The sequence below is a fragment of the Leptonychotes weddellii genome, chromosome 15 (genome assembly GCF_054177405.1).
Source record: "Leptonychotes weddellii isolate Sample4059 chromosome 15, ASM5417740v2, whole genome shotgun sequence".
Lineage (NCBI taxonomy): Eukaryota > Metazoa > Chordata > Mammalia > Carnivora > Phocidae > Leptonychotes > Leptonychotes weddellii.
Window position 1 is genome coordinate 6,764,456 of NC_138383.1, and position 26,468 is coordinate 6,790,923.

At 52.5% G+C, this 26,468-nt stretch overlaps 1 protein-coding gene across 1 annotated transcript in view; it reads left to right on the forward strand.

The window, feature by feature from the left end:
* Positions 1-16,592: 16,592 nt before the first annotated feature.
* SDK2 (sidekick cell adhesion molecule 2) overlaps positions 16,593-26,468 on the forward strand; it is a 253,050-nt gene continuing 243,174 nt past the window's right edge. Inside the window, exon 1 of the mRNA XM_081805950.1 lies at positions 16,593-17,038. Within this exon, the coding sequence (XP_081662076.1) occupies positions 16,975-17,038 (64 nt within the window). The 5' untranslated portion in view covers positions 16,593-16,974. The remainder of the gene's footprint in view (positions 17,039-26,468) is intronic.

Genomic DNA, 26,468 nt, shown 5'->3' on the forward strand with positions numbered 1-26,468 from the left:
AGCATAACACCCTCCAGTTCCATCCACGTCATTGCAAATGGCAAGATCTCATTCTTTTTGATGGCTGCATAATATTCCATTGTATATATATACCACATCTTCTTTATGCATTCAACTGTCGGTGGACATCTTGGCTCTTTCCACAGTTTGGCTATTGTGGACATTGCTGCTATAAACATTGGGGTGCACATACACCTTCGGATCCCTACATTTGTATCTTTGGGGTAAATACCCAGTAGTGCAATTGCTGGATTGTATGGTAGCTCTATTTTCAACTTTTTGAGGAACCTCCATACTGGTTTCCAGAGTGGTTGCACCAGCTTGCATTCCCACTGATAGTGTAGGAGGGTTCCCCTTTCTCCGCATAGGGGAGTCAGGTTTTGTGCCCCAATATTAGAGTCATCAGTTGCAGGCTTCCTCTGAGTGGAGAGTGTACATGACCTACTCCACCCACCCCCAGTGTCTCCAGACAAGGCAATTCCTGCTGGCCATGGTCTCAAGGTCCATCTCAAGGTCAGTTTTCTGGACAAGGACATAGCCATGACCTGTAGCCATCAATACAACTGGGGAATTAGTGCATCTTCCTGGTAAAAGGATTCAGGGCAGGACACTGGCAGTGGCCACAATTTCTGGGGAAACTTACAAGAGGAAGATTGGTAGGACACATACTTTCCTTGCAATTAGTCCTGAAGCCATAAGTAATGCTCACCATCTCCCTCCTCTGGCGCCCACTCTAGATTACTCACCACTGCCTGCCCATTTAGGTGGCTTGCCTGGGAACTTGGAGCCCTTGGATGCCATGGGTATTAGGCCATGGTTGTATTTGCCCACTTTCAATTAAAAATATCCACGAGAGTGCCGAGAGCTGCCCAGGTTGGTCACCGAAGTGTCAAAATATTCCTCCCTGCTCCCGTTACAGAACAGCTCTCCTCATGATGATCAGGAGGAAAACTACTTACCTTGCTGAACTAGTGGGAGGAAGATCCTCAAGGGAAGGGGCAACAGCCATAGCTTTAAATCACGAGACTTTCCTGTGTCCCCCGCTGGAATCATCCTCCCTTCGGGAGCTGTACTCTCGACTCACAGGCTGAGGGAGGCAAACGATGGGAAAGGAATTACTACCCAAGTGAGTGCCTGGGAGGAACAGTGACTACAGCAACTCCTACGTCCACCCCACGGTTTCTGAGCCCATGCATTCCGTCTACCGGAGAGGTGGCTCTATGAGACGATCGATGGCTTGAGGTGCATGCCGTATCCTTCCCCATCCTCCCCAGCTGTCATCTCAAATCTGCACTTGGACCTCAGCTGCCCTTTTCAGAGGTCATCCCACTGCTCCATCACATCTCAGCTTTGGGGTGGTGCTGTGTGCAGAAGGAGGTCCCAAATGCAGCATTATTTTTTCTTTACTTTGGAGGGAATTTCCTAGCATGTGCCAGATCACTAGACTCCTAAAAACGTCACTGATGTCACAGACTCGTAAATTTTTACTGGGTTATTTCCTACCCCCTGGAGAACATATGTTCCTCCAAGGTGTCCTGAGCACTTGCCTTTCCTGCTTATGAGGTCCAATGAGCATGCTACCACCCACATAGTGACCAGTGTAATGTCTGTAGGATGTCCAGACATCCAGATCCCCTTGAGACAGAGCAGAAGACCTCACGTAGCCCTGAGCCAAGACTGAATGTTGACTGTTGTCTGTCCCAGATTTATGTGAAATGTTTCAAATCCTCTTTCTTGAGGAGTATTGAAAAGAATGCAGTTGCCAGATCAGTAGCTGTGTATCATATACCAGAAGCTGGGTCATTTGTTCTATTAAAGATATTGCATTAAGCACAGCAGCCACGGTTGGAGACTGCTTAAGTTTGTAGAAGTGCCCTGGCATCTGCCATGACCCATCAGGCTTGACAGGGTCAGATGACACAAATATGATGACGACACAAATATGATGAGGACTGCCACCCCGCATCCTGTAGGTCTCTGAGGCACTGATCTCTGCCATTCTCAGTCTGCAATATAGTTTTTGATTTATGACCTTGGTTGGGTGGGGGGTGGGATGGTCAGTTTCAAGGACTTCCACTTGGCCTTTTCCACCAGACTAGCTGTTTCCTACCACAATAGCATGAATTCCGTAGGCCGAGGAATAAGGTGAGGACCATGCCAGCTTCTAAGTATGTTAATTCTGGTTACATGTTCATGAACCAAGACGATGACCACCAGTTGGGTCCATGAACCTGGTGGAGTCACCGTGAGATGATCCTGGGCCAGAATTCCATTTATTGCTTTCTCCCACATATGCCTCTAACAGGGGAACAATGGCAATACTTTGGGTCCCTGGATATCACTGTCAACTTATTTCCAACCCTTGGAAGACCTGGATACTCTTTTCCTGGTGTACAGTTGCCTGAGCTAATGGACCATCTTCTAACAAGGGGGACTGGGCCACTTCTCCAGGATTCCCAATTATAGCTACATGGGTATCGCATTCCTAGATTCTCAGACCCTACCCTGTTCTGTTCAGGGCCCTGACTGGCGTAGGAGACTTGCTGAGGCTGAGAATTCAAACTTTTCTGAAGTTCTGCACCTCTTAATAGTAGACACGGAGCCTGGATTTCAGCACGGCCAGTCCTTCAGCTGCAGGAGATAAGGACCTCACTGACAAAGAGGTCCTACGACTTTCATACATTGCTCTGAATTGGTGACTAATTGACTTGATTAATGATTTTCTTTCTTTGATGCAACGATAGCTGTCAGAAACAGCCTCTCATTGCACAATCCTTATAATTACTCTCTCTGCTATACTGATCAAATGTCAGAAATATTGCAAAAGCTAGTGCATCCCCTTCCATCTGTAAGCTGTCACAGAAATTATACCACATGCTAGGAACTATTAATATCCCCTACCAGGACGCCTGGGTGGCTCAGTAGGTTAAGCATCTGTCTTTGGCTCAGGTCATGATCCCAGGGTTCTGGGATCCCAGGGTCCCCGCATTGGGCTCCTTGCTCAGCAGGGAGTCTACTTCTCCCTCTACCTGCCACTACCCCTGCTTGTGCTCACTCTCTCCCTCTGGCAAATAAATAAAATCTTAAAAAAAAATAATAATAATCCCCCCTACCATCACCGCCAATGTTAGGGTCCTCATTACCAGCAGGTCATCCAACTCCAGATCCCATCCTTAAAGTCTGCTTCTCCTGGCACCAACTGCTTTAGGTCAGGTCCCCTAGACTGGTGGTTCTCAAAGTACAGTCCCTGGACCAGCAGCATCAGCATCACCTGGCTGGGAATCCATCAGAAATGCAAATTCTTGGGCCCCACCCCAGATCAACTGAAACAGAAACTCTGGGTGTGGGGCCCAGCAGTCTGTGCTTTAAGGCTGAGAAACACTGCCCTGGAAGCAGCGCCTGAGACAGGATTCTTGTGCAAATGATTTCTCGAAGGAAGGCTCTCAGGAGGAAGGAAGTGAGAAAAGCAAAATAAGGCGGAGGAAGAAGCCAAGCCCAGATAGGAGTTCTGCTGAAATTCTACCCCAACCCGATTCCACAGGAAGCTCTGAGCAAAAATAGTACCACGGAGTTGCCCCTCCCACCCGCCCCCAAGGCAATGAGGCCCAGCTTGGTACACCTGTGTTGCTAGCCATTGACCAAGTAACCACCCCACCCCCATCCCAGAGAGATTGAAGAAAATCTCCAGGCATCTCCAAGTAAGGCTGCTCCAGATGGCTGTGGGCAATTCTCTGAAGAAGGGACAGCTGTGAACTGTTAGCAGCCAACGCTTACAGCTCTTGAGGCATGAATACAAGGCTTGGTGAAGGGCATCTGGTTGGGGCACCAACAGCATCCACTACAAGGTGCCCAGTGCTTGTTAATTGTCTTCATAGCACAAAAACAGTGAGACAGAGTGGGGCAATAGAAACCGCCCTAGGCAAAACTGGGCAAAAAAGCGACACAAGTGGGATTTGATCCTCATACCAGGCTACGGCTGTGTGTCCTTGAGTTTGTCCTCAGCGCTCTCATTGATAATATGGGGCTAATACCACTTTCCCATGGTGGTGAATGTCATGTCAGTTAAAATATGTGAACATGCATTGCAAACGTTAAGCCATAAAGGAATATTGTATATTTTATGTTTTCTGTTGAGTAGAAAAGAAATTCACAGTTTACCTTTGGCGGTAAGGATTTATTAGTGAGGCAGAAGTGTCGGGCCACAGGGTTGAGTGTTTTCATCCTAAGTAGATATTGCCAAATTGCTCTGAAACGATATCAATTTCTACTCCCACCAGCAGCAGTACATGAGAATTCCCATCTCCTTCCAACCTGGCCAGTTCTCTCTCATTCATTTTAGCCAGTCTAATGGGGACAAGGGGCACGTGCATAGGGAGACACAAGTTCAAGTACACCCTTTCCAGCATTTTGTCAGAGATAAAATTGGAGATAAGCCAGATGCACCTCATTAAGGGAATGAATAAATCAATTGTGATGTATTCATACAGTGCATTGCTTTGTAATAGTTACAATGGATGAACTAATATATGTATGCAGACCCACATATATATGATAATGTTGAATGGAAAACATAAGTTGTACAACATTATGTAGCATATTATGGCATTTACATACATTTTTAAAAACACATAAAACAATACCATGTATTATTTATGGATGCACACATTTGTAATAAAAATATTAAAAATATGCACTGGATACATACCAAACTCATCGTAGTAGTTACTTATGGGGAAGGAAAGGGAGGCGCCTGGGGAGGGAAACACAGGAGACTTTTCTCTTTCCTCTAAATTTGTATTCCTTAATGAAAGAGAGATGATCATTACAAATAACATGAAAAAAAACCCTCACATGTGTGTATCTGGCATAGCAGATACATGGTTCTTGCATCTTTGGCACTTTATTTTTCATTTTAATTATTGTTTTAAGTGCCAAGGGCAAATTTCTTCAGAAAGGGACCAAGGGTGTGGTGGCCACCTCGTTTCATTTCACAACAGCGTGCTGGGCGTTGGTATACACGCAAGTGGACAAAATAGCCATGAACTTGGCCCTCATGGAACGTATGGCCTCAGGGGGAAGACAGACCAAAATTGTGGTGAGGGCAAAGATGCAAGATTACAGGGTGCAGTGATAAAGTAAATTAGGGAGGTTAAAATTAAATTGGAGCACTGGAAAGAGCATTTCTGGAACGCTGGTTTTAAATTGAGGCCTGAGGGTTAGCAGGAAGTGGCCAGCGGGCACTAGGGGGAGCACACTGACTTCTGGGCCTCGGGAATGACACGGGAGAAGCCCCCAGGGAAGTCAGAGCATGAGGTCCTGGGGTGGGGGGAATGAAAGGAGCTCCTGGGGTAGGGAGTGGGGGAGGGAGTGTTGCATGGTGAAGACTCAAGGAGGGGTAAGTGGATGGCAGGACAGGAGGCCAGAAGCGTTGGCAAGGCAGGTTCAGGTTGGAACTTGCAAGCTGTGGTGAGGATGTCTGTTTTTGTTTTTTTGTTTTTAATTTTATGAGTAATGGAGTAGCTCTACTCCATTAGTTTATTTTGTAATCTGTTGAGTAATAAAGTATCCCTGCAACTTGTTTTTTTAACTTTTTCACTATAAAGTTTTTTAAAGGTGTACAGAGGCAGAATAGTATGGTGAACCCCTGTGTACCCAGCTTCATCGTGACCAAGCTCACTTTCCTGGTCCACCCGGTATTATCTGGGTGAGAATGCAACACATCACATCACTTCACATAGAAATAGTGCAGGATGTACCTTTGAAAGAGAAGCACTCTCTTTTGGGGAAAAAATTCTCAAAATACAATATCACACCTGAAAAACAAATAGTAATTTCTGAATAGCATCAAATATTTGAAGAATTTTAAACAGGAGAATCATTATATAATTTACTTTTAATAAAGCATCCTGGTTTCCCTGTGCAGGGTGGACCTGGGGACTGGCAGTGGAGGCAGGGACTTAGGGGGCCATGGTAGAAGTCCAGGCAGGACTTGGAGGCTGGACCAGGGCAGTGGCAGAGGAAGGAATGGAGAAAAATGTAGATGTCAGGTCTATTTGGGAGGTAGATGAATGGACTTGGTGATGGATGGAATGTGGAGAATGAGACAGGGGCATGCCAAGGATTGCCCTTAGGCTCCGTCTGGAGCACGAGGGAGAGTGGAAGTCCCAGTTGCTGAGATCAGGACCGGACCCTGGGTAAACAGTGGTTGGGCCTGCCACCCCTTGCCCCTCCTCCTCTTTCTCCTTTACACCCATGCAGGCTTGCAGCACATCCTGGGAGTAGGAGGCCTGGTATAAGTGGTGTGCAGGCTGAGGTTTTAGACCAGGGGAGCAAAGAAGCTGTACAGCTTTCCAGAAGGGCTGCGGATTGTCTGTGAACAGGGAGGGGCTTCACTCTCATTGGAGGAGTGAGTTTTGTCCTCTCAAACCCCCGGGATGTCTCCACACCCTGGCCCTGAGCAGTCATCTCTGAAATATTTTCATGTCATGAGAATGAAAGGAGAATGGTGAATTTTTCAAGCATTAAGGGAATCATACTGCTAAGATGCCCCCAAACTGGCATAAGTATTACAGAGAACATAGGAGATGTATAAGACTGCCAGGGGAGCTGCAAGCCCAAGCAATGCCTTTGAGTGAATTAGAAGAAAGTGTCTCCTCTGGCAAATGTAGCCTCCAGGCACATGATTTTGAGAGTGGACAGTATCCTTGTGAAATGAAGAAAAGGTGTTCCTTTTGGGGGTGCTGCAGCCCCACGTCCAGCCGCCCTTGGGCACTGGAAGCAACCAAAGCAATTGTTCACAATGACACTAGACTTTATCCTTGCCTAGAGTAGCTTTTAATCTGGTCGGTGAGATGAGGCACATGTTGCAATAATTCTATTATCTTAAACTTTGTCTTGGATTTCAGTGTGCACCGAAAGGAGGGTCTTGGTCAGGAACTGGATGAATTCAGTAGATCAGCACGGAACAGAATAGTCAGGAAAGACTCACAGAAGTGATCAGATTTGAACTGAAAATTTAGGGAAGATCGGGGGAGGGTATTCCCACTCCTTCTTCCATGGGATAAGGCAACACCACGGTGTCATGAAAGTCGAGGGAATAGCACAATCCAGAAAGGCCACAATGGTCAGTCACAGCCAGTGACACTGAAAGGCCCAGAGAAGACCTTTCATAAAACTTTTTAAGAGCAGTGAGACAAAAGCCAGACAGATTTCAAGGGGTTAAGGAAAAGAGGTATATAAAGAAACAGAAGTAGAACCTGTTTTTCATGAATTCAAGAAATTTGGCAGGAAAAGCCAATTGAGAAATGAGATGGTAGCTGGAAGAGGCAAAAGGGTCAAGTGAAGCTTTTTCAAGTTGGGAATACCTGCTTCTATTTAAAGGTGTTATGAAAAATGTTAGTGCAAAGCAAAAGACTGAACATACCCGAGAGGCACAAGTTCACAAAGGAGGAGAATCCCTTGGGACTTAGAAAGTTTCTCATCTCAGACAGGAGGGACACCTGATTTCTAAGCCTGGAAAGATGAGAGGATGGCTCTGGGGACCAATGTGGTAAGTGACATTTCTTTAGAAGTGTATCTTTAATCATTTAAATCAAATATGAAGCAAGAGTATATTAAAGCAGCATGTCTCCCAATGTACTGTGCATACATGTTGCCCAGGGATCTTGTCAAAATACAAATTCTGATTCAGTAGGTCTGGGGTGAAGCCTGGGAATCTGCATTGCCAGCAAGTACCCAGCTGATGCCCATGCTGCCCATCTTCAGGTACAATATTCAACCCCTAAGAGTCTTAGGATGTGGGAACAGAGAGCATGGAGAAAAAGCAATGATCAAAAACTCTAATCAAAGGAAAGTTCCTTGAGGAGAATGAACATCTCCAGAAAGAATGGGCTCCCTAATGAAAAAAGACCAACACAGCGATACATCCCAGTAAAATTTCAGAACCAGGGCCAAAAGAAGTTCTCGCTGGAGATAACTAACAGGTTGTCTGCAGAGCCATGAGAATAAAACTGGTATCATACATTTCATGAGAAATGCAAAGGCTCAAATACCTACAGTGTTCTCAGGGAAGGCTACTTTGAACCTAGAATTTTATATACCCAGCCAAACTATCACTCCAATGAGCTGCTACTCTGATGGAAAGCACAACTTACTCAGCAAGAACCTTATGGATTCTCTTTCTCATATCATCTTTCCATCAGCCTACTGGCAGAATGGCAATGTGAAATTCAGTAAAAGTAATGAAGTCCAGGGATACAGATCTGATTTTCTGACTTTATCCAGAGGAAGTCGAGAGTTGAACAAAAAAGAAAAAAAATGAGGTAAGGAGAGGCCGATGGCAGAGACTGGAGGTGTTGAACTAGAAGTCGAGGCAGGATGGTGGGTGCTCAGTATTGAAGAGGCCTGCCCCCCTCCGGCATGGAGAAGCAGGAGTGGGAAGGAGAGGTGAGCCTGGTCTTTGGAATCATCTTTAGGGGAAATTCTGAGTTCCGTTAAGATACAGAAGCAGGGGCGCCTGGGTGGCTCAGTCATTAAACGTCTGCCTTCGGCTGAGGTCATGACCTCAGGGTCCTGGGATCGATCCCCATATCGGGCTCCCTGCTCGGCGGGGAGCCTGCTTCTCCCTCTCCCACTTCCCCTGCTTGTGTTCCTGCTCTCACTGTGTCTCTCTCTGTCAAATAAATAAATAAAATCTTTAAAAAAATAAAAATAAATAAAATAAAACAATAAAATAAAAAAAAGATACAGAAGCAAACTCAAGTGGCAAAGAAATTGCTTTAGGGTAAAGGAAATGCATGCCCAGAAGGGAATGGAGTTCCACAGAATGCAGTAAATAACCAGGTTGTAGAAAGATCGATTTGCAGGGGATGAGGTGGGAACAAGACAGCAAGGACAGCATAGCCTTGGAGGAGGCAGTTAAGGTCAGTCAGGGCAAGGGAAACAGGGGGTTCCAGGGAACCCTTAAACTTTTTAAGTTTATAAGAATCGTGGAGATTTAGCCCTGAATAGCATACATGACAGAGATAAAAGGAAAGGGAAAGGGATCCACCTCCATGTTCCCAACTGAATTTCCTGGTTGTGTTGATGGGAATGACCCCCAGCAGGGCTTCACTGGCCACGGGCAGACCCAATCAGGGCCGACCTCCGCCAAGACCTTTTATATGTTGGGGTCTAGCGGGGGAGGGGGAGACACCTGATGAGGCCATGAGCACAAGCCAGCAAAGACAGGCATGGGGAGGAGAGGGTGTGAATGAAAGCAGAGGAAAGAGCAAATCCAGAGAGGTTTGTTAGGGCAGAAAGCATAGATCTGGAGTCTGCAGGGCCCTAGGGCAAAGAAAGTGGTATTTCTGTTCCCTGGCCCACTTCTTATATTGCATAAATTCCTGCTGGGTGTGATTTCTAGCCAGATAAAAGTCAGGTGACAGGAAGCTAGGATCATCTCCCATCCTTGAACTGCTGCCCTCAGATGGCTTCAGGTAAGTATGGACGGGCAGGCTGGTACTTGTACCTGCAAGATAATAGTATGAGCAGGTCTGAACGGGGTGCACGCTGTCAGAATCCGAGAGCCTAAGATGTGTGTGGGACCCCTTGCCTTCGTTTTCTTTGAGAGCAAGAGTTAGCACACTTTTTCTGGAAAGAGCCAGATAGCTAATATTTAAAATCTCTCTGATGCCACACATCAGTTCTCATCCACGCTTGCATTTTTCCCTTCTAAAAAAAATGCCTCCTCCATCTTATCCCAAGCATGGGTAGATTTTGGTCTTAGAATGTAAATTGAATCACATTTTATTTTCTTTTATTTTTTAAAGATTTATTTATTTATTCCAGAGAGAGTGTGAGTGGGGGGAGGGGCAGAGGGAGAGGGACAAGCAGACTCTGTGCTGAGCATGGAGCCCGACGTGGAGCTCGATCCCACAACCCTGAGATCATGACCCGAGCTGAAATCAAAAGAGTTGGCTGCCCAACCAACTGTGCCATCCAGGCACCCCTTGACTCACATTTTATATGCGGTGGCTTTTAAGAAGTCTGTAGCGTAAAAATTTTTTTATAAAGTTAAGAGTCCCTTTCAGAAACCAAGGAAGCAGGCCTAACTCCACCACAGAACACCTTAGAATATGAATTGCATGGTTCATGAGAAGTACCCGCATGCCTAAAACTCACGCTACCTTTCAACTTAGTTCTGCAAAACCTTACTTCTTAAAAGTTAAATGAATGCATGCATTTGTATATGTTACAGATATTAGTCAGGGACTGGGTTAATCTTCAGGAAGTAGTGAATGTTTGCTGTAAATATAAATATCAGAAAATACACATTTGAGGTGTAAATAGCTTCATTTGCAAGGTCAAGGGAAGTAAAGACACAGTAATGAAATCGAAAGGCTGTTCACACTTCATAGACATTTTCCTGTTGTTTTGATTTCATGGAACATAGATCATCGCTTGATCTGATTTTGATTATTTTATACGCACAGAGCAAAACAGGCAAACATCCCTGCCTTCAAGGTGCTTACATTCAAATGGGGAAAGATGGGTAATAAATCAACTAACCAGTAAAATCAGTAGTATATCAGATGGGGGGCAAAGTGCTCAAGAGAAAACTGTAGGAAGAGAGAGAGAGGCCTGTCCTGGGTGGGGCATGGCTTTGGAACAACCAGGTGAGTATGGCTGACTTGGACGGCACCCGGTCAAAGGTATGCACCCCTTTAGTTGTGAGATCTTGCCTTTGATGACTCTGAAAGGCAGATCCAGTTTCCTGTTGTACTGAGCAGATGAAGTAAACCCTGCTCAAGTTAGAGTTCCTTGCTCTGTGATTTTGAATGGCCCTAAATGATTCTAAATCTTTGTCCAGTTTAAAGATCAATGTCCCGGCCACCCAGGAGCAGGCTTCTCCATGGTGCTTTTATTGTAGACGCATTAAAGACATTCGTGAGTAAAATGTGTGCTGGTTTCATTTCTGAAACTACCACAAAGTACACATTCTGCCCCTTCCAACTTCCTCCTTCCTGGACCTTCCGGGCATGTGTGTTTACAGCGCCCCCTCCTGGCTGGCATTAGCACCATGCTGCTGGACCAGATTTGGCTGCACCCCTCACATGCCCAGTCAGGGCCTCAGGGTGGCTGAAACTGGCCTAGATATAGAAGATGTCTATGTTTCCTCGTGCGTTCACTTTCTTCCCCAGCCTAGCCTACATTTAGCAGCTTTATTGTTTAAAAATGCTGTCTCCTGTGGTCTGTTAACCTCTATTCTCTCCTGCTTGCATCTGGCTGCCGACCAGCAAGCCGCTGCACATTTCTACACCAGTATTGGTGGGTTTCTGCTCCATCTCTTCATGTCTCCTTTCCTCCTTTCCTGGAGAATTGGTGGGCGCGAGCAGGAAGGAACGTGGCAGATGGAACCCCAGATCCCAGGTCTTAGAGGTCAGGAGCTGTGTGCGTGGGGGCTCTGACCTTAGCACATAGGAGCTGAAGATGCAGGCTGCCCCCCAGCCTAGCCCAGGACGTGCCTTGTCCTCTTAGGCTCTTCCTCCCACGGGAGTAAAAGCAAATTATAACAGGGAATTGAGGATGGGGGTCCAAAATCACATGTTGAATCCCTGCCTCTCCCCCAATGTGACATTTGGAGATCGGGTCATTGAGAGGTAATTGGGTTTAGATGAGGTCATGAGGGTGGGGCCTTTAGGATGGGACTAGGGTCCTCATAAGAAGAGAAGAGAGAGGGGCACCTGGGTGGCTCGGTTAAGCGTCTGCCTTCAGCTCAGATCATGATTCCAGGGTCCTGGGATCAAGCCCCACGTTGGGCTCCCTGCTCAGTGGGGAGCCTGCTTCTTCCTCTCCCCCCACCCCGTTCATGCTCTCTCTCACTATCTTTCTCTCTCTCAAATAAATAAATAAAATCTTTTTTAAAAAAGTAAAAAAAGAAGAGAAGAGAGAGTTCTGGTCTCTCTCTCTGCCATGTGTGGACACAGCAAGAAAGCAGCCATCTACCAGCCAGAAAGAGAGCCTTCCCTAAGAACTAAATCGGCCAGCACCTTGATCTTGGACTTCCCAGCCTCTGGAACTGTGAGAAATAAATTTCCGTTGTGTGAGCCCGCAGTGTGTGGCGTTCTGTTAGGGCGGCCCGAGCTGACTCAGACGGGGACCCAGGGCCTCTCTCTTCTCCAATGGAGATTAATGAACCACTCCTAACCGTTCGACTCCTTCCCTTTCTCCATCTTCAAAACAGAACAAAATGAAGAAAAAAGAATGCCATTAATTATTTACTGCTTCCAGTAATTCCGTGTTTCAAGGCAATTAGTTGTCTGAGTTCCCTTCAGGTAGAGCAGGGATGGTTCTCGTGAGTCCCTGCTAGGGGATGGTGGGGGGGAACTCTTGCCCAGCCCTTGTGCTTGACAGCCCTGAGAGCAGCCTGGAATGGGATTCTGGAAAGGGTGGGGTTAGGAGGGAGGCACGGGTGTGGGACACACTCAGGCCCTGAAACCCCATCGTTTAAAGGCCATGTCCACCCTGACTCTCCTCTGGCCACTCAGTCATTTTCCTTCTAGGCTGAGTTGGGTCCAGTGCTTTTCCCCTCTTCCTGGTGCTCACTCTTTTCTGCAAAATAACCATAGGGGTGGGCTTCTTGGCTGAGGGTGGCACCCAGTGCAACTTGGGAAGTGGGGATCAGGGGGTGAGGGAGTAGGGAGGAGGTGTGGGTAAGGAGCAGACACAGTGCCTCTCCCTGTCCCTGTCCGGTGTCACTGGGGCCTGCCTGGTCCCCGGGGGGAGAGGATGTGCCTGACCCTGCGATTGAATACTTTGTTCTCATTGCTGTTACATTTGAGATGGAAAATAGAAAAAAATATATACAATAATCATATTAAGAAGTTGACTCTGCCCTGCCTGCCCTTCGGTTGGTGTGTGTGAGATGGGGCAGAGGATGGGTTTGATGCCGAGGGGTAGTGGGGTGAGGCGGGTCTTGGGCTTCTGTGATGTCGAACAGCTCCATCTGACCTTCCTGGGCTCTGTCTCTACCCTTTGTTGGTGCATGGTGGGATGCGCCTCCCACCCAGAGCTCCCTGGCCAAGTTCTGCAGCAATGCTCTCTCCTTGACTCTACGTGCAGAATGAGAGGCTAAGAAAGTGGTCCCACTTGGGGTCCAATGAAGGTTTTCTTAAAAGGAAGGTAACGTTTTAAACACCCGTCATCGACCGGAAGGGGGATGGGAAAAGTGTGAAGCAGAGCGATGCAGGTCTTTCCCTCTGTTTTGAAGTGAATCATGTTACTCTCTGCTGCTGTGCCCCGCCCCCCCCCCCCCCACCGTTTACAGAGTGAAATGTATGGGGGAGAGAGCCTTTTGAAAATAAAGTGCCTGCTACCAAGTGCTGGCTCTGGGGGTGGAGGGAGGTGGGATACACATGAGGGACAAGCCCCAGATCCTGTCCTGAGTTCTCCAGGAGAGCTGAACACACAGAATCAAATTACAAGAGGCAGGACTGCAAGGACGAGGCAGAGCGGAGCCTGGGAAAGCCGCGCAGCCCCCTCCTGATGGGGCACCCACTATAACTGCACGGTCTGCAACCTCTCATTACTCTGCTGGTGGCAAGAATGAGGTCATGGTGTCTGCAAGTGACTTTCCCAGTAACAAGCCCCTCTCAAAGGGCCAGGCTCCCTCCTCAGCCTCCTCCTGGGCCGGTAAAACTCGGGCAAGAAGCAAAATCAGATGGTTCTCTTCCTGGGGGTGTGCGTCCAGGCTGAGGCCAGACAGGATCCTCTTCTCCATCCCAGATGGCTGGAGATAGAGATTGCTAGACGAGCTGCAGGTAGGGTACCGTGCTCTCTGCTCTCTACCGTGCAGACATGCCTGGAGACTTCCAACCCCGGAGGAAACCTCCCTGACCTCCGCCCCCAGTTGGTGCCCTGCCCTGGCCTTTGGGGATTCAACTCCCAGAAGAAGGTACACAGGGCTACACATGGTTGTGCAACCATGTGTCTCTTCTCACAGAGCAAATGCCATCCAGAGCCCCAGAAGCTCCCCCGGAAGACTGGGCACCAAGAGGGTGGAATCCACCAAGGTTTTAGACCGTTGCGCTGATGTGGGCTCCCACCCTCGGAGAACTGAGATACAGCCTTCCTGCTGTCTCCTGGCTGGCTGAGGAGGAGTTTCCAGCAAATCCAGCTCTCAGGCCCCCTCTGTGAGCGAGGAGTGTAACAGCACCCTGCTCACCAACCTGCTCACGGGCTTCGCTCCATGGTCTGCGAAGGGCCTGAGCTCCAGGTGGGGGAGGTAAGAGCATGCAGGTGGCCTGTGAGGACACAGCTGGGCATCCCCAATAAGCCGGCAGTGGCGTGGCCACCAAGGGAAGGGAAGGCTGGCCATCCTTAGGCCGCCTGTCCTGGAAGCCCTCCCATCTACAGATCAGCTAGCCAGAAGGGCTTCGGCCTGGGATGCAGCATGAGTCGCCAGGAGAAAAAGTAGTGAAATGTTTGAATCAGGCACTTGGAAGGGCTGTAAGGAAGGCAGGCTAGCTTCTCAGCCATTTTCAGAAAATGCCCACAGTTCTTTTCCCAAGGCAGGTGAAATGAGAATATAAAAGTAATGAAATGTTTGGGGGGGGACTGTGTCCACACCTCAGCAATCAATAAGGGGCTGCCCTCTGGGGTGGTGCGGGCCCTAAGAAAGGAGAGGCATCCGGTGAGGCACGAGGAGAGGCGAGAGCACTAGGGAGAGAGGAGAAAAGTGGCCTGGGAAAACCTGGAGGGTCTCAAGGGCTCTTAGCTCCCCAGCAGAAACCCAACAACGCAGGCAGGACAAGGTTGTCCATGTGGCTCGGCAGGCTCCAGGCCAAGGAGCACCATCTTTTCTTCGGGGCACATGAAAATGTTGTAATTTCTTTTAAAATCAGAATACAATGAACTTTTAGGTTGAAAAAAATGTTTTAATATGTAATATTAATGTTTGTCTTTATGCCAACACAGTCTTAAAATATTATTTTTACATATATATAGAATTATTTTTTTTTAATGGAGAAAGGAGTCCACGGAGGCAAAGCTGTCTAGTGCCCAGGGAACTTTAACTGGGTCCTGCAAACACTAACGGGCTTCTTCCACGGTGGGTGCTGGTCCTGCTCACTCCTCCGGGCCACAAGGGAGGAAACCTCCCACCCCTCTTCTCTGGAGCTCCCTCACCAATTTTCCGTTCTTCTACCCTTAGCAAACAGAGCTCAAAAGAAAAAAAAGAAGAAGAAGAAGAAGAAGGAACAAAGAATGCATACGCCTTGGCACCAACTTCACTTTCTCAGCCATCTGTGAGTCCCAGGCGTTCTTTTGTCTTGCTCTCGGCCCTGAGCGCTTCCAGACTCTTGAAAGCCTGACCTGGGAGGGGAAACGGGAATCAACCAGTTGACCGACCCCCTCTCCCCAACACACCCTCCACCCGTGCCACAGGAAGGGTGGTGGGGGTCCGGGCTGTGGGAGAGACTGGGAATCGGACGAGGCCTGCCAGAGAGGGGGGGGGGGGGGCGGTGCGCGGCGCGGGCTGGAAGGAAAAGCTGGCCGAGAGGGCGGAGGGGCCCGGTGCGCATCTCTCCCCCGCGCGGCGCGGGCTGGCACTGCTGCCCCCGGGCGGGTCCGGCGGCCGCGCTGCCCGGCCGTGCTTCTGCGGGGCTCGCTCCCGGGCCTGGCTCGGGGCCGCCGCCGCCCCCCCCGCCCCTCCCCGCCCCCCGCCTCCCCGCGCGCAGGCTGTCTCCAGTCGCGGCCACGGGGTAGCGCTCGGCCCCCCTCTCCGCGTCTCCGCCTCCGCCGCGCTCGTCCCCGGCTCACGCGGCCCCCGCAGCTCCGGCTCGGCGCAGGCAGGAGCGGTTCTCTGGACGCCGAGCCCGGGAAGCAGAGGGCGGCGGGCTCGGCGAGCGGCGGCGGCGGCTGCGGAGGCGGACGGCGGCGGCGCGGCCCAGGCGCCGGGGCGGGCGCGGCGGCCGCTGCTCCTCGGGCCCTGGGCGGCCGGCGAGCGCCGGGCGTCCGAGGAGACGCCGCGCACCCGCAGCCGGGGCTGCCCGCCGAGCTCTCCGTGCGTCTCGCCGAGAGCTCCGGCCAGGGCGCGGCGGAGGGCAGCGCCGCCGGGCTCCATCCTCGGCCCGCAGGAGGCTCCGTGCCCGGGCGCCGGCGACAGCCCGGGGCCGCCGAGCCCAGCAGCCGTCCCCGCCGCCCCGCAGCCGGCGCGGACATGGGCGCGCGAGGCTGCGCGCCGGGCCGCGGGACCCGCAAAGTTTGCTAGCCCGCTGGGCGCGGAGCCGAGGGCGCGCCCGGGCCCGGCGCCGCCGGGAGGGACCGAGCGGCCCCGGATTGGGCGCCAGGGCGGTGGAGCCGAGAGGGGCGGCTCGGCCCCGCCAGATGCCGCCTGCAAAGTTAGAGAGAAGAAAACTTCAGCTCCAGGGAGATTCGGCCCGCTATGCTAACCGCGCCCCCCGAAGCCCGCGCCCCTGAAAGAAGCCCCGCGCCCGAGTCTGCCGCCGCGCTCGCTTCCCGCCCGGCGCCGGGGGCCCGACGCCTGGAACGGCGGTGACTGCGTCCGCCCGGAGAACCCAACCAGGGGGCGGGGAGGGGGCGGGGGGCGGGCAACGTGGCCACGGGAGGAAGTTTCCTGAAGTTGCCGGTTTATTCCAGAGCCCGGCCCGCGACCCAGCGGGATCGCGGAGGCCGCCCCGCCAGGGAGAAGTCGGAGTTGGGGTGCTAGGGGAGGGAGGAGCCCCGAATCCGAGAGCGGGCTTTTCCTCTTTCTCTTTGCTCGCCCCTCGCCTTCGGGCACGCCGCCGGGATCGGACTTGGACAGCTGACGAGAAGGAAGGGTTGGGGTCGCTAGCGTTGCCCCTCCCGGGCATATACCGGCCCGGGCCGGAGCCGCGTGGACAGTCTCCCGGGACGAAGCCGCGGGGTCCCAGGACCACCCCTCCGGATTATAAAAGAGTGCGGAGGACACCCCCCCCCCCAAGGCTGGTCACCATGTGGGGGCTGCTGATGTGGACTCTGCTGGCCCTGCACCGGATCCGTGCGACCGGAGCCCAAGGTACGGAGGGCCACCCCCACCTGGGGTTGGGGAGGGGGCTGGAGGAGGGGGGGCTCGCTGGCCTCACGGTGGCCTCGTGGACACCGGGCTTAGCCTGGGCAGAGTCCTCTCCAGGGAGTTTCAAGACCCTCTCCTCGAGTTTGGGGGGGGCTCTCTTTCGGGGGGTGGGGCCGTCTTTCTGAGACTTGTGGCTTCCTGAGGAGGGAAGGCGGGGGTCCATGTTGGGAGGCGTCGTCCGGGGTGAGGTGAGGGGTAGCGACCCCCACCCGCCGTTCGGTGCCCGCCTACCCGAGCTCCTCAGGCCGGGCTCCGGGTCCCCGCCCGGGGTCCGCGGGAAGGGCCAGGCCCTGCCGGGCAGGCGCTGGCCGCCCCGGGCCGAGGGAGGGCGGCGGGAGGGCGGCGGGCAGGAGCCCGAGTCGGGCGCAGGGAGCCGGGTTGGTCGCCCCGGGAGGGCAGTTGCCGGGCCTGGCCACGTACGGGAGCCCGCGCCTGGCCGTCTGGCCGCCGCCGGGGCTGGGGGTGCTCGGCGGAGGGGGGCCTCGAGCCCAGGTCGCGCGTACAACCCCGGACCCGGCGCGGGTGGTGCGCAGGGAGGGTCTGAGGCGTCGCCCCTCCCGCCCCCAGACGCACGCAGCATCCTGCCTTTGCGCCCCCTCCCCACCGGCCGCTCCTGTCTCTGACCTGTAGCTGCCTGGAGCAGCCTCGCGGTGGAGAAGGGCTGCTTTGGGGGGTGGGAGCGTTAGGAGGGATGAGGAGGCGTGATCCGCGCTGCCCCCCTCCAGAGGGCGGATGCCTAGACATCCCCCCCCTCCCAGTCCTCGGGCAGGTCCCAGCGGGGAAGGGCGGCTGCACCCGGCGCTTCCTTGCCTTTGGGGTTCGCAGATCCAGACAGTGGTGCGAGCGGTGTCCGAGCGGCGCCTGCTGGGGCGGAGGGAGACGAAGCCTGGACCGAGCTTCAGGACTCAAGGGGCTTGGCCTCCCCCTTCCAGGCTCGGGAGCATGCCTGGACCCACGGGGAGGAGGGGGTGCTCCGGAATGCGGAGGCTGCATCTCGAACCCGCCCCACCCCAGCTTGGGTCTCGGAGCAGCGGGGGTGAAGGGACCCCACTGCGCCCAGCGTCAGGCAGTCCAGAGAGCCAAGATCAAAGGGATGAGAATAATCCAGCTCTCACTCACAGGGTTGAGGGGGGGATTTTACAAGGCAATTTACGTTAAAGCACTTAGAAATTTTGTAAGGGGTCTTGTAAACGTAAGGTAATAAAAGTTATTATTAGTTTTATGATCATCATAAAATCTTCCAGCAGGCGTGAACCTTAGAGGTCGGCTTACTCTAGCAACCATTTAACAGATAGGAAAACTGAGGTCCAGAGGCATTAAATGACTTGCCCAAGGCCGTTGGGTGATCTGGTGGCAGAGTCAGGGACCAGGTGAGTTCTGGGCCCTTGTCTCCCTTGGAACCAGGACCATCCGCAGCTGGAGTGGGTTTACTAGGGGTGGGCCCTTCTTCTGAGGGTCCTGAGAGGACCTTGAGGCTGACAGAATAGGCACGGGGTGTAGCCTGCCCTGGGGCACCTCACAGATTTGCTCTGAGGTGCCTGTGGGGCTACTAGCTGAAAGCCAGGAGACAAGGAGGGCTCTGGGGCTATCAGCCCGTGTCTGGAGGCATCTGACTTAATTACTCTTTGGACTCTGGTGTGATTTCCCTGGGGGCAGGTGGCTCACTAGTTCTTGCCCATGCAGGCCCAGGCCCAGAAGGAGTCCCCGGGGCATGGGAAGGTCCTTCTTTCTGGGTCATCAAGCCTCTTCCATGTCCCAGCCAACATTGTCCCATCCACCTGAGGCCAAGACCGACCAGTCCAGCTGAAGTTAAGGTCTGGCCACCTCCTGTCTCTGTCCTCTTGCTGGAGGGGCTCACCCTGTCGTCATCGCTGAAGGTCTCTGATTGATTCCCTCCCTCTCTGGTTCTCATGTTTGCTGCCTTTCGGAGTGAGGCTGCCCAGGTCCCCTGCTGCTCAGTTTGTGTTCTCTGGCTCTGAGAGTGTTTTCCAGCGGCCATGGGTACTCTCCGTTTGTCTCCTGGCGGCAAACCATGCAGGGGATGGTGGGAACTTGGTCTCGCCCGGACATGGGGGCAGGGACAGGCCACAGGGGGCTCGGGGGGTCCTTTCCTATCTGCTTTGGGGTTAGAGGGTGGAGTTTCTCCTTAGCGTCTGAGTTTGAGGCCACGCTCTTCACCCTTGGGGGTAGTTGAAGCCCCTGGGACTGTTTGTCCCTTCTGAGCCCATGAGCCCCGTTCTCCAGTCAGGACACAGAGTGAGGGAACAGGCAGCGTTCCTCCCTGGCACAGACCTCACCTTGGCCACCGCTGGATTTTGTCTGGGCTTTGGCGAGTGTTTTCAGCTCCCGGACCCGGGCAACATCACCTGCTTATACTGAAAACCACCGTTGGACCATTTCCCCCGAAATTCACACGCATTTCCTAAACTAAGTGCAGTGATGTTGTAGAAAAGGGCGATTCCAGGTATTTGGGGGAGCCCTCAGCAAGTGCCTGGCACTTAGAAAGTGCTTAATAAAGGGTAAATGTTTTTACGATGACGGTGATGATTGTTTTTACACCATAAGCCAGAGGACCGTGAGGAATAGCCCTGGCCACCCACCAAAAAGGCCTTGTATGCCTTTTCCTCATCCAAGACGCTTCCTTTACTTCCTACTTCTTCCGAGGCTACATTGCTCTGTCTGCCATGGCCCTCCCGGGGTGTTGGGCTCCACTCCCAGGTACTCCGCCTGGAAATGTCTGGGTGAGCCTGGTTGTCTGCAGTTTAGCCAGCTTCTCGAAAGATTTTTCAGGTGCCACGAAAATTAATTGCTGGTGGACATCCCAAGGAGGCCCAGGGGCTGGAAGGAGGGCAGTAGCAGCCCAGCCAGCTGGTCCAGAAGGTTCTTTCGAGAGAACGGTGCCTGGGGGGAGGGACAGAAGGGAGTGTGAGCGGAGTAGAACAGGCAGTGTTGAGAAGCCCAGCTTTGGACGCTCCTGAAGGCTCCAAAGGGAGAAAGTTTAGTGCTGGGAGCTAATCACAATAAAAGCCAAACAGCACGCGAGGGAGCGGGATGAAAGTTTAATTACATGGTGTGGCTAAGCTGTAATTATTAATTACTGACAGCAAAAAATAACTTATTGATCAGGGCCTCTTGCTAATTACCACAAGGCCGAGTGTCGTTCTTGCCTGGGGCTTAGCGGGTACGTGTCAAAGCCCCACACAAGAGGGGGCCAGGGGGCATCCCTGCTCCCTTTCTGGCTCTTCGCCCTGCACCCCTCTCTCCCTCACCCTGTGCACCCCTTAGCTTCACCTGGGGAGTCTGGAACATTCTGGCTGTGGCCAGATGGGTGACACAGTTTGCTGTTTCTCCTGTCTATGGGATATGGCCCCTGCATGGGAAGAGAAAACTCAGGACCCCTACCCAGAGGCCCAATCACGCTGGCAGCCTGACACCTGCCTCAGAAACCCTCCCTCTCATGCATTTGTTCGGCAAATAGTTATCGACCGCTCTCTCCCTTGTGTCCTCTACTGGAAGGCCAGAGTAGGGGCCAGGAACCTTGTTCCATCAGGGAAGGGCGGCTGGGAAAGAGGCCAAATCCTTTACAGCAGTTCTCTGTTTAAACAGTGCCTGACCGGCCGAATTTAAAATGATGTGTTAAACTGCATATTGGTATGCATTTGACTTTGTACCATAGGATGCAGTCGGGCTGTAAGTTAAACAGTAAGGGAATGAACTTGTTTTCTGTCCTGAAGACTAGAATGAATCAGTGCCTCGGACTTGAAAGAAACACAAAAAGTCATCTAGTGTTGTCCTCTGCCCATAAACCTGGGACAAGTGGCCATCTGGTGTCTGCTTGTATACCCTTGGTGATGGAGGACTCACTACCTTACAAAACAAGCTGGTTGTTAGTCTCCCGGTGGCTGATTATCCTGAGATTTGGCTGCGGTTCAAGAAGCCCTCTGATTGGCTGGACCACCTCCTCCCCAATCCTTCTGCCTCCCTACCCCTCGGGGAGTCAGGAGCCTGAGCTGGAATTGATGTTGGCTGTTATGGTGCTGCCTGTGGGATTTCCACCCCGGCTCCCCTTGGAGCACACTGCCACAGAGGGCCCTGGAGCTGCCTGAAACGGTGGGAATTAGTCATCATAATTCGGGGCCTTGGGATGCCAATAGCAACAAATGGGCCAGAGCGACTGCCGGCGGCAGCCCCGCTGCCTATAATGGAAAAGAAAACAAGCCGGTTGCTGAGGCATCTCGGTTGCTCCTCGTGGCCGCCCCCTCTGCTGTCCGCATGCTGGGCAGAAGGCAGGGCCAGTGTCCAGCAAGGGGCCGTCCGGGGCTGCTCTAGGTCCTTGGGGGGAGAGGGGCCCTGCATAGCTGGTCTCATCAGACTCCCCAGCTGGGTGTCTGGTCCAGAAAGCCCCACTCTGAGCCCTGGGAGCCCTGCGGGGGCCCCTCTCCTGCAGGTATTGGCAGGGACCTGGTTGGGGGGGGGTGCTCCTGGCCCCTGCCTCCACCACCGAGTGACCCTGAGCTGAGACTCTTCTCATCTGTGGAATGTGGAGATGGTTAAAAATCACTATATCTACCTAGTAGGGTGGTTTTTTTTTTGGATGTTAAATGAGATGATCCTAAATCACTTTAAACTCCTCTCAATAACTGTTAAGTGCTTATAATGCATTGGCCACGAGACTGGGAGGATGTCCTAACCCACACCTCGTGGCTCTCCCCTCCTCCAACAACTCCACCCACTCTGTCCACTGCTCTGACCACCTCCTTGTTCCCAGAACTGCCCAGTCGCTCTCTGGCCTCCCACCTGGCACCTGCCATCCCTGTGGCCACGCCCAGTCCTCCCAGATGTCTGCAAGGCCCACTTCTTGTTTCCTTCAGGATTTTCTCCTAATGTCCCTAATCCATCCCTAAGCCTGTGAAAACATGGCATCTCCAGTCACGAACCCCCCCCCCCCCCGCAGTTTACCTTCTCTGTGGCACTCAGCTTCACCTGCCATATGTTGACTTGTTTATTTGTTTACCGTTGGTCTCTCTCATGGGGCCAGGGGCTTTATTCACTGCTGTATCCCCAGTTGCAAGGGCAGCGCCTAGCATGGAGAAGGAACTCGAGGAATGGGAAAGAGGGAATGAAGAATTAGTGAATGAACACTTAGCTAAGGAATAAAGCCCTTTGTCTTCCGGCCTCTCCCTCCTCCTCCAGCTTTCTCTCGGACCAGTTACCCAGTCTCATGGCTCCTCTGTACATCAGATAAGCCCTGTGCCATGGGGCCCTCACTGCACTGAGCTAAGCACCCCGAGGATGGGAGCCCTGGCCTGCAGAGATCCCAGCCTAGGCTCACTTAGAATGAGGTCGTGTTGTTCTTGAGCCTGGAGCCCACCTGCTCTGACTCACCTTCACTCCCCTGCCTCTGGTCCTACAGGTGAAGCTGCTTCTGGCCGTCTGGCCTCTGGCTAGGGTGACCCTTGGGTCCTTATTGAATCCCTTCTAGCTGCACTGAACCTTTATGAAATTGGGAGGACAGGTAGGGGGGTTTGGGGAGTAATGCCCACACGTGCGTGGAAGCCTCACTTGATATGCATAAGAGAGGGAGGAAGACTTCCACCAACAATTAAATGTTGTGGCCTTGATCACTTCCCCTTGCAACCCATTGGTCAGAACCGAACACATGGTCCCACCCCGTGGCAAGGGGGCTGGGAGGCGCAGGCTTCTGTGTGCTGGAAAATAGACCAGCATCTCGAGGCACACCGGTGATGTCCAGCATTCCTTCCTAACTGCGGAGATGACTCTGCGGTCTCTCCAGAAGGGCATTTCATACAGAGAATTACTTTACCCGGACGGGGCCATCCCTAAAGCATTCCCAAGTTAGCCCCAGCTCGGGGCTGCTACTTCCCTGCTTTCTGGGGCTTTTCCTTAAGCTGTCGAGTAGCATCCAGTATCTCGGTCGGTGCCTTGGAATTGGGGTGGCCCGGGTTCAAGCTCTGTCACTCTGTGCTGCCCTGGGCCACTTTGTAAGTTGTGCCTCACTTTCTTCATCTGCAGAGTGGGGAGAACAGGAATCCTTACCTTGTGGGGTCGTGACGGAGTTTAATAAGATCTGCTACGTGCTCAGTATTCAGTGTATAGTGAACACTGAGGAAGTGCTTGTCATTGTCATTATTATCATCATCTCGGCCTTGGGGACGCAGAGTCAGCTTTGGGCCTGTGATTTGTTTGACACGTGCCCTGCCCCCAAATGCCTCTGCTGTCTTTAACTCTCACAGACCTGCCGGGGGCGTCAAAACGTATGCTTTTAGGGGTTTATTTATTCGGTTAAGTTTTGTGGCTTCAACTTAAAATGCAAGTACACCACGGAGAACCCACATGTTAGCTGTTCTTAGCTGTTCAGGCCTTAAGGTGAATGTTTTTATTGGCTCCTTTCATAAAACCTCAAATTTCTGTGTGTAGCTTTCACAGACAACTGATTTTGCTTCTCTTCCCAGTTTTCGAAGGGGTTTGGTCAGAAAGCATTCACGTTATTAACATTGTTCACATTGAAGTTCAGAAACATTCACTTGCCAAGGTCACTGGATGCGTAAGAAAGGGGCAATGAATGTGGGTCAGCTGCTTCCTAGGCTGCTGCCTTTGGTCTGGTCCGGAGCAGCTCACCATACTACTTGGTTGGACCACAAACTGGGCTGCAGCTTGGGGGGGCGGGGGGAAGGGGTAGGGCACAGGGCTCAGCCTGCAGTGGCCTCTCCTCTCTGTGAAGGAAGTCAGACCCCTCCTGGATACCCCATCTGCTCTAACACAGGGTCTTAGCGATAGGGTCTAAATGCTGGGACCTGTAAGGTCAGCCCCTACGGATAGGCCCTTGCTTCCGTGGCTTTGCCACTGCTGTGGTATTTGCGCCAAGCCCCCCACAGTCTGGCCCTACACACGGCCCCAATCTCCCCTCCCCCACAGCCCTCCACATGCTCAGCTGCCCTCACCACCCCGAATCCCTCAGCACCCTGCCCCTCTCTCCCCTGCTCTGCACCCCTTGTTCTCCCCCAAGGTCTGACGGCTAGAACACATCCTCCCAAATACCTCTGAGCTCTCAGGATGCCGACAGTCTAGATGTCTCATTTGGTACTTTGGCCTTGTTGGTTCTGAATTCTCTTTTCGTGTGTGTGTGTGTATATGTGACTGATTTCTTTAATTATAAACTCCTTGAATTTAGATAATAACCTCCATCAGCAAGGGTAGAGGCATTAGACATAAATTATTGTTCCCAATTAATGAACTTAACCCTTTGAAGAGGGGCGCAGGGGGTAATCGTAACGTCAGGGGGATGGTAACAGGCGTGATGCTGTGCGGGCCTTAGGAACCGAGACCGATTCTCACTGGGTCCCTTTGCGCCTCCCTGTCCTCACTGGGAAACGTGGTGTCATAAACACAGGGTGTCCCAGCTGTAGAGTGATGGACTTCCGTGGTAGAGGAGGATGGACACGTTCCCTGGGGGAGCTGGCCACGAGCCTGACGCGCCCACTAGCCACGTGACCTTTTCTTCCTTTATGTGTTCTGTTTTAAATATATGAAAATTTGCATTCCATTCCATAGTCTGTTTGAATTCTATTTTAACACACAAAGGGTATTTTAAAGCCGATTGATGCTGCTGGGAGAGGTGTTATATCTGCCCCATGGCTTCCTGGACCCCCTGGGATCTATGTCAAAACTTGGTTTTGAAAAACTTGAATGAGATGTTCTCTTGGGTCACATCATCTGTTAGATTCCAAGATGCTTTACGTATTTCAACCGTTTGTGTTTAAACTTTTCTATAATGGGGGCGCCTGGGTGGCTCAGTTGGTTAAGCGACTGCCTTCGGCTCAGGTCATGATCCTGGAGTCCCGGGATCGAGTCCCGCATCGGGCTCCCTGCTCGGCGGGGAGTCTGCTTCTCCCTCTGACCCTCCCCCCTCTCATGTGCTCTCTCTCTCTCTCTCTCAAATAAATAAATAAATAAAATCTTAAAAAAAAACAAAAACAAACAAAAAAAAACCTCTTTAACAGGGCGCCTGGGTGGCTCAGTTGGTTGGGCGACTGCCTTCGGCTCAGGTCATGATCCTGGAGTCCCGGGATGGAGTCCCGCATCGGGCTCCCTGCTCAGCGGGGGGTCTGCTTCTCCCTCTGACCCTCCCCCCTCTCATGTGCTCTCTCTATCTCATTCTCTCTCTCTCAAATAAATAAATAAATAAATCTAAAAAAATAAATAAATAAACTTTTCTATAATGTTTTCTAGACATACGTACCTCCTAAAGTAATTGTGCCCCAAACATAATTGAACCTGGGCCACCATAACCACCCACCGTGAGTGGTCTGTGGCTGCACCTTCAAGGGTATGGGTGGGAGTGTAAGGCCGTCAGCCCCTCCCTCGGTGACCCTGTTGCTTGGGTGGTCAGAGTTTTCGGGGGCCTGTCTCCTGGCCTCTCCCTGGACTGTCCCCCCACCGCCCCCCCTTTTCGTTGCCAGCCACCCCAGCCCATGAGCCCATTGTGGGGCAGGGCACTGACTGAATGTTCCCCTTGAGATCTCTCTTGAGGCTCTTGGGCTTCTGGAAGCTGAAAGCATCCATGCACTCCGAGGCTCCGTTGGGCGGCCCACCGTCCCCATCGCCGTTCACATGTCCCGCTGCCCTGGCTCAGGCACTCGACACCTAGAATGGGGGAAGCGTTACTGCCCTGAGACCGTGCCCAGCACTCAGGCCTTCTTGCTCAGTCAACCTCAAAGTCTCCTCCCCCCCGGGCAGCATGCTTTTGGCTTCACACAGCTCTGGCTGGCTCGGCCCAGTGGCCCTTGACCTTCCCACTCGGAGCCCCTTCTCCCTGGCCTGGCAGAGCCAATGGAGGCAGGGGGCAGGTTGGGGGCTGGCCGTTGTGAGGCCTGGAGCTGCCAGGGAGGGTCGAGGGGAGTTCCTCATTAGCTCTGCTCCAAGCTCATTACAGGGCTGAGCATCACTGGGTGAAAAATGGCTGTCATCGGGGCAGTAATAAATACACTGCTGTCAGTGTTGATCTGATTGCACTAATGAACAGACATCAGCCAGGGCGAGGCGAGGGGAGATGCTTCTGGCTGTGACTCTGGGTGGCTGGAGAGCTCTGCCCACTGCTTGCTGTCCCTGGCTGCAGCAAGACAGAGCCTGGGCATGAGCGGGAAGAAGAGAGGTGTTGGCATTTAACCCCTTTCTCCGAAGGCTTTGGTGGGTGATGAACCTAGAAGGTGCTGGAAGCCTCCAGGCAAAAGGACCATTGTTCGGCCCCAGGGAGTGAGGTGGGTGTGATAAGGGCCCCGGCCTCAGCCTGGGCCTGGGGAAGAGGCAAGCAGGGCCAGTCGGGTGGACCTCTGTGCTTTTGATGGCTCAGCCT